Source organism: Glycine soja, chromosome 6 (genome assembly GCF_004193775.1).
Source record: "Glycine soja cultivar W05 chromosome 6, ASM419377v2, whole genome shotgun sequence".
Classification (NCBI taxonomy): Eukaryota; Viridiplantae; Streptophyta; class Magnoliopsida; order Fabales; family Fabaceae; genus Glycine; species Glycine soja.
Genome location: NC_041007.1, coordinates 20508896 through 20515819, shown reverse-complemented (window position 1 = coordinate 20515819; position 6924 = coordinate 20508896). Strand labels below are relative to the sequence as shown.

The following is a 6924-nucleotide window of genomic DNA, read 5'->3' as shown; positions in this document are numbered from 1 at the left end:
GTGACCTGACTTACCAATGTGTGGTCTATCTTATCATGTACTCGTGGGCACCCGATGAGGTTTTTCACTGACATAGTACCACATTGCATCAAAGATTGAGTCTTAGTATATCTATTACATAATGCTCATGTATTGATGATTATTGACTAGTTAAGTGATATTGCATTTTGATCCTTGAGTACATGAATGATGTTAAAATGTGTGACACGTGTTGTGTTGAGATGTGATGTTATACGATAATTGGTTGAATGACGTGAGCTATGTCTAAGTAAGCTGTATTTCATTTATATGATATGTGTATATACATGTTGTCTTGTTTCTTTCTATTAGCTAGGAATATAATAACTCACTCCATGTGTGTTGCTTGTGTTTGGATCCTTGTGAAAAAAAATAAATGATTTGAAGATGATGAGATATTAAAGTTTACATTCATACATTACTCATATTTATACAAATAAATTAGTCGAGCTTTGAATGGAAGAGATAACATAGTTATGGGCCATTGATTGTCGTTGGTACTATCCCAACCACTCATTTTTTGGCACAAAAGATGTAGCTTTGTAGGATTCCTAACAGGTGAACAGTAACCCTGCTTACATCAATGTCTTATGGGTCATTGATTGTCGTCGGTGATATCTCGACCACTCCTTTTCTGGCACAAAGGATGAAGCTCTACAAGAATCCTGACGGGTGAATAGTAACCTCGTTTACATCAATGCATTATGGGTCGTTGATTATTGTTGATGTTATCTCAACCACTCCTTTTCTGGTACAAAGGATGAAGCTCTACAAGAATCTTGACGGGTGAATAGCAAACTTGTTTACATCAATGTGTTATGAGCCATTAATTGTTTTCGGTGACGAGTGAACAATAGCCTCGTTTACGTCAATGCGTTCTGGGTCGTTTATTGTTGTTGGTGCTATCCCAACCACTCCTTTTCTGCCATAAAAGATGAAGCTCTGCATGTTTATTTATGAATTGTTGATGGGTTGATTGATTCACGATGTGTTGTGCAACTGATTTGTTTATATTTATTAATAAAAAAACTAAAATGAAAAAACACATACATTAATACATTTCCTACAAGCAAAATCCATACATTATTATTACAATAAGCAAACACTGAACCTTGAAATCAAAATAACATGAAAATAAAAATTTCACTAAATGGTGATTGTAATCTCTACATAATGTCATTCAGGTTTCATTGTTTTGTCAAGCAATTTTTTCATAACGTCCCAAAGACTACATTGGGATTGTGGTTTGATTTCGCCGCATAATTCAACATACATGATATTAGGATTTTCTGTGAATATAGAAAACATCATATGTACGACTTCATTGTCTTCAAGTTTCCATGCCCTATATTCAATATTTCCATCAACATTGGATATAGGCCATCAATAATAGATGTCGCCTACTTGTTTGTCATTCAAACATGGTGTAATCTTACTCTGGATTGCTTGCATTAGAGCCTGAAGTGTCATGTCTTGATGAAGACAAACTAACCTTGTGTTATTGCTGGCAAATGATGTGGATCCGTGCTTAGCTGTAATCATTTGACTGTTGTAATATACACAGACCCAAATGATTCGTGCTTAACTCATAATTAGCTAATTATATTATAAAAGGAGTTTACTAAGTCTAAAGTCTAATTTTTACAATTTTAGACATGATTTTAAAGCCTTTTCTAAACTGATTCAAGTAAAAAAAGTTATACTGTTACATTCATCAACATAAAAACAATGCAAATGATGCATTATTCGTACCAAATAATGTCATATTGATATGGCAAAATATGCTACAAAAGACCATTAGAAAAATATTAAAGTGCAAAACATGATTTTTTTTTTTGCGTTTTCAAGCACCTTTTTAAAGCTTTTTTAAACCAAATCAAGATGTGAAACTTATGCCATTGGATTCATTTACATAAAAACTATTAAACTTATTTATTTTTCAAATCATAAAACATCATCTAACATTAAAAATAAAGAACAAAATCATCCCCACGAATCACATTTAAACTAAAATTTTAAAATTAGTTCATTAAGTCAAATTTCATAATTAAAAAAATCAAAATGAATGCTTTCAAATATATAAAACAAAAAAAAAATATTACAAAAAATATAACTTTCTAATTATTTTTTAAAAAACTACGTTAAGAATTCGATTTTTGGCAAACTAAATCGTTAACTGTTTTTTATTGCAATTTTGAAAATTCATGCTGTGAATTTGGATCTTCCCAACTGAATTTATACCTTAAAAAAATGAGACATTTGGGTACATAATTTGAAAAGAGGAATATTTGGGAAAATAAATATTGAAAGGAATGGTCCGCTGGTAAAAAGGTCACAAACAAACCCATTTTATTTTTCACCGCGCCTCGGTAAAAAAAAAAAACAGAAAGGGGTTTCAACCGTGAACGAAGAAGAAGAAGGCATCGAGATTGGGCAGCGTAATGAGCAGAAAACGGAGCTTCAACACCACATTCCCACCGCTTAACCTCATCATAATCACTCACCGATCCATTCTTCCCCAAACCTAACCGAAGCCGAACGAGTCAACTCGGCCCTTACAATGCCAGTGTCAACTCGGTCCTAGACACTACCGAACGAGTCAAACTCGGAACACGACGCTTTAAAGGAGAAGATGAAATCGCTTCTTGCGTTGTACGAGCAGCACAAGCAGAAGCACGGCGCCGCCGAAGCAGCACCTACCAACAAGAACCCTTCTTTGAAGGGTGGGACCCGCATTCTGGTGTTCGTTAGGGTTAGGCCGCTGGCGAAGAGGGAGAAGGAAGCGGGTTCACGGTGTTGCGTCAGAATCGTTGACCGCCGTGACGTTTACCTAACGTAGTTTGCGTCCGAAAAAGATAATAATTACGGATTCGGCTACTCAGCACGACGTTTATTCCACCACGTGAGTTTCGTTTTCGATTTGCTTTTGAGAATGATAATAATTACTTGATTAATTTAACATTTTGAGAACTTTAGGAACGCGGATGTATTTGATTGAGCTTATTTAGAAATTTTTGCTTATGTTTTTTTTTAAGAGAATTGAAAAGAGTTTTTATTTTAAAAAATTTATGTAGGAACATGCTTATGTGGTACTTTTTTATGTTTGAGAGACTAGGCTTCGTTTGTTTTTTCTTTTTACATTTTTTTTCCTTTGATAAAACTGCTTTGGATATGCATCGGAATTTGGGAAATGTCCTTGTCCTTCAGAAGGTTTCACTCACTAGTCACTACCTGAACAATTACTAATGATAGATGCAGTGTTTTCTAAAGACTAATTTTAATTTTGATCTCTTTCTGTCTTTAATTTATGTTAATAACTGTATTGCATCTCATTCGTGAGCTGGCTCATTTCCAGGGTCCAAGAAATGGCACACATTGCAAACGGAAGAGACACAGGAAACTGTGTATCTCTACTTCGAGTAAATGTATGTTATATATGTATATTCATTATTTGTCAATTTGAAACATTCCCAGTAAATTAAACTGAGTGAAGTGTGACTAATTAACTAAGTCATAACCTTGTAGAGTGCAAATTCGAGCCAGAGCAACATGTTGATATTACAAGAGAGTTGCACCAATTCAACAGGCTCTTTTCTCATTTATGCTCCGGTGGACATTGTTGCAATGAATGTGGTTCTAAATGGTGGAGACCCAGATTACGTGGCACTTCTTCCTTCAGGGTTTGCTATTCTCCCTGATGGAACCACATCGCATAATGGAAGTGGTGGCATTGGCGAAACTGGCCCTAGTGGTTCTCTCTTAACTGTTGCGTTTCAAATATTGGTGGATTCTGTTCCAACCGCGAAGCTTTCTCTTGGTGGATTCTGGCCCTAGTGGTTCTCTCTTTCTGTCTTTAATTTATGTTAATAACTGTATTGCATCTCATTCGTGAGCTGGCTCATTTCCAGGGTTAAATATTTATGTTACATTAAATTGCAATTTGCTTGTTTTGATATCAGTGAAATTTTATCTTCTCTTCTATGGCTTCTTTTGAAAATTTTGTTACTTGCTTAGTTGCTGTGCTTGAGCTTGACAACAGTTCAACAGGAAAAATTAGTAAATGATAAGGTCTTGAGGAGGATTGAACTTGTTATGTCAATATTACTAGCTGAGTTTCAAGCTCATTGGCCTTTGGAGTTCATTTGACTCTTATAATACAAGAAAATTAAAACCTTAAAGAGAAAAGGGTTTGACAGCATTATAGAATCTTTCCATGCTTAATATTCAGCATGCATTCAAAATCTTATAGCTTAGGCACTCATTTATCTTTGATGGAAGGTATACATTGACTTTACATTTTCAGAACCTCAGAACCTCAGAACTTCTGGAAGGAGTTCTGCAAGGGAGGAATGGATCAGTTTTCTGTTATGGTGCCAGCGGAGCCAGAAAAACTTACACAATGCTTGGTACAGTGGAGAGTCCGGGTGTGACGGTGTTGGCAATTAAGGATTTGTTCAGTAAAATCAGGATGAGAAGTTGTGATGGAAACCATGCTGTTCATCTGTCCTATCTGGAGGTTTATAACAAAACTGTCGGGGATTGCTTTCACCTGGAAGACCTCTGGTTCTCAGAGAAGATAAACAGGTTTATAAAAAGGAATTTTAACAATGTAATTAAAGTCACGACATATTAGCTATTTTCTTTCCTAGTTAACTTCTTTTCTTTGAGAATTGAGATAAATATATAGAAAAAGAGTCACATTATAAGTATTGACTACTAACTTTTAAAAGTGCAGATATTATAGGAGACCTTAGATTATAGATTTAATTGTGTTATATGCTGATGGTGATGTACATCCGGAGGGAAAGTAACAGGAGTCAGGAGAAAAAAAAAAGTAACAGGAGTCAGGAGAATAAAAAACACGAGACCTGAAGAAGCACAGATGGATGTGCTGTAGTTTCAGAAATGACATGACTTCTAGTTTTTCTCCCATTCAATGTGGTAACTGATGGGCTGTTGGCAGTAGTTATGTCCCAAAAGCTCGTTTCTTTGCAGTTTGTACTGGTGACCGAAAACGATAGCTTCGACTCTTCAATTCGTTGCAGTTTGTACTGATTGGCACCCTCAAGAGATCTAACTGTTCTTTGATCCGTGGCAAGAGCTCTCTCTGAACCTGCAAGATCAATAGCTGAGAGCTTGCCCATTTTTTTAATAATATTCATTGCAGCATCTCTAACTTGGTACTCAACCACAACCTAGATGTAACAAATTAAGCATATGTCACAATCATGACATTTAAGGGATTGCTCATTTTTTTCCTAAAAAATTTCAAAGTTTACCTGCAAAATAGCATGGGAGCGTGAAGATGTTTCATTAGCACGGGTTGATTCTGTGGTTCTGTTCTGATTTCCTTGTTGAAGTAATGCCATCACCTGAAGCAACAAAGAAAAGAATAAACAAATTTCTGAGAGTTCATAGTTCAAACAGCTGGTAAACTTATAAATTTAGCAAATTGGATTAGAATATGACTTCATCGGTGGAATAAGCTCGGTATTGTGTAAGACCTGCTGCAACAATCCCCTATAACATAATTAGACAATGTACAATCAGATATCTTTCTGAGTTAAAATTTAAGGGATACAATTTAGACAGGAGGGTTTATTGAACAATGGACTTGTATTTGATGACCTTGCAAGAGAAATTCCTTATTTACACCTAGTATAGATGGCCTCTATAAATATACATGTAAACTTGAGCTTTAACAAAACTTAGTCATATTATTTGCAAATTAGAATATGAACCAAACAAACACTGGCATCAAGCAATACCATAAATAAACCATTCAATTTCTCTCAAGACCCAATAATTAAAGACAATCAACAAGGCACAGGGAGTCTAATACATACTCTATATTATGATTGTCACTCAGCGGGTATAAATAATACTTCTTGGTTGACTTCAGCCCATCTTTGGAACTTGCACACCGCTATTTACAGCCCCCTCTTCAAGTGCTGTTATTACCATTTCTACCACTAAACCAGTAAACCACCACTACTTCCCCTTTGTCCATTGCCCCATTCACTAGTCATATTTCTGCTACACCTTCACTTTATCTATTCCCATGTTGTCCTCCTGCCCTATTCCTATTACCATTTTTTCGTTTTGCTATCTCCACCACCCTTCAAAACAACTGCCACGTATCCCTACATATTGACTCCAACGTTCAAATTTTGAAACTCTATGTCAATAGGCTTTTTGTCTCCTTTTCCATCCCTATTCTCTTAACCATCCATCTCTTTTCCCAAAAAGGTACCCTTTTCCAGCAATTCTCCATCTACTACATTACCAAAAGCATAAACAGAGATATTACTTTTCAGAGGATGATTATTGTCTCCCAGATACTTGTTTCTTCACCACCACTACTAACCCTCACATGATCACCACCACCGTCCTCATGCCTTCTTTCAGGAAGTTCACCTCCAAAAACCTTTGTATACACCATCACCAATGGTCTAGTGTCTCCCACCGAAGTCGTACTTTTTGTTTAACATTCACGTTATATAAACAAAGATGTTTGACACCAACAAAGATGTTTTGTATAGAAACCTTCATTTCTAGTACTCCTCTGCTGCTACCTTCTTTATCTCTTCCCTCATCGGTGACGCTAACACCAAACAACCATCCAACTTTCTGAAGTGTTCCATGCTACTCCACAACACTAGATCCCACCCTCCCTACACCAAAACCAAGAAAAACCTCAATGATTCTTTGTCTAGGACCCTTCATATCTCATACCCCTCTGTCGATATGTTGTCGACTTATGTTACAATTGTGACAATTTTTACTCGGGACATAAAATGTACCTCCATCATATTCCTTTCTTTTTTTATTGATGACTTACCTCTACCAACATCTTTAGAACCACCTCCAGACCCCTCACATGAACCAACTAACAATTCTTTTTAG

At 36.0% G+C, this 6924-nt stretch overlaps 2 protein-coding genes across 2 annotated transcripts; one reads left to right on the top strand and one right to left on the bottom strand.

The window, feature by feature from the left end:
• Positions 1-2380: 2380 nt before the first annotated feature.
• Positions 2381-4142, top strand: LOC114416670 (homeobox-leucine zipper protein HDG2-like). The gene is made up of 3 exons (XM_028381624.1): positions 2381-2920; positions 3374-3443; positions 3544-4142. Exons 2-3 carry the CDS (start codon positions 3384-3386, stop codon positions 3850-3852), a joined length of 369 nt encoding a protein of 122 aa, XP_028237425.1. The 5' UTR covers positions 2381-2920; positions 3374-3383; the 3' UTR covers positions 3853-4142.
• Positions 4143-4862: 720 nt separating this feature from the next.
• On the bottom strand, positions 4863-6460 carry LOC114415974 (kinesin-like protein KIN-8A). The gene is made up of 4 exons (XM_028380841.1): positions 6386-6460; positions 5488-5538; positions 5298-5390; positions 4863-5213 (listed from the first exon to the last, which is right to left on the bottom strand). Exons 1-4 carry the CDS (start codon positions 6458-6460, stop codon positions 4863-4865), a joined length of 570 nt encoding a protein of 189 aa, XP_028236642.1.
• Between the last annotated feature and the right edge of the window lie 464 nt (positions 6461-6924).

What these genes read in the sequence shown, in the direction of transcription:
- LOC114416670 (XM_028381624.1), top strand. Translation starts at nt 3,384, where the DNA reads ATGGCACACATTGCAAACGGAAGAGACACAGGAAACTGTGTATCTCTA. An exon ending in TATCTCTACTTCGAGTAAAT is followed by an intron (nt 3,444 to 3,543) that starts GTATGTTATATA and finishes ATAACCTTGTAG; the next exon opens with AGTGCAAATTCGAGCCAGAG.
- LOC114415974 (XM_028380841.1), bottom strand. Translation starts at nt 6,460, where the DNA reads ATGGTGTATACAAAGGTTTTTGGAGGTGAACTTCCTGAAAGAAGGCAT. An exon ending in GAGCTTATTCCACCGATGAA is followed by an intron (nt 5,391 to 5,487) that starts GTCATATTCTAA and finishes TTGTTGCTTCAG; the next exon opens with GTGATGGCATTACTTCAACA. An exon ending in GCTCCCATGCTATTTTGCAG is followed by an intron (nt 5,214 to 5,297) that starts GTAAACTTTGAA and finishes TGTTACATCTAG; the next exon opens with GTTGTGGTTGAGTACCAAGT.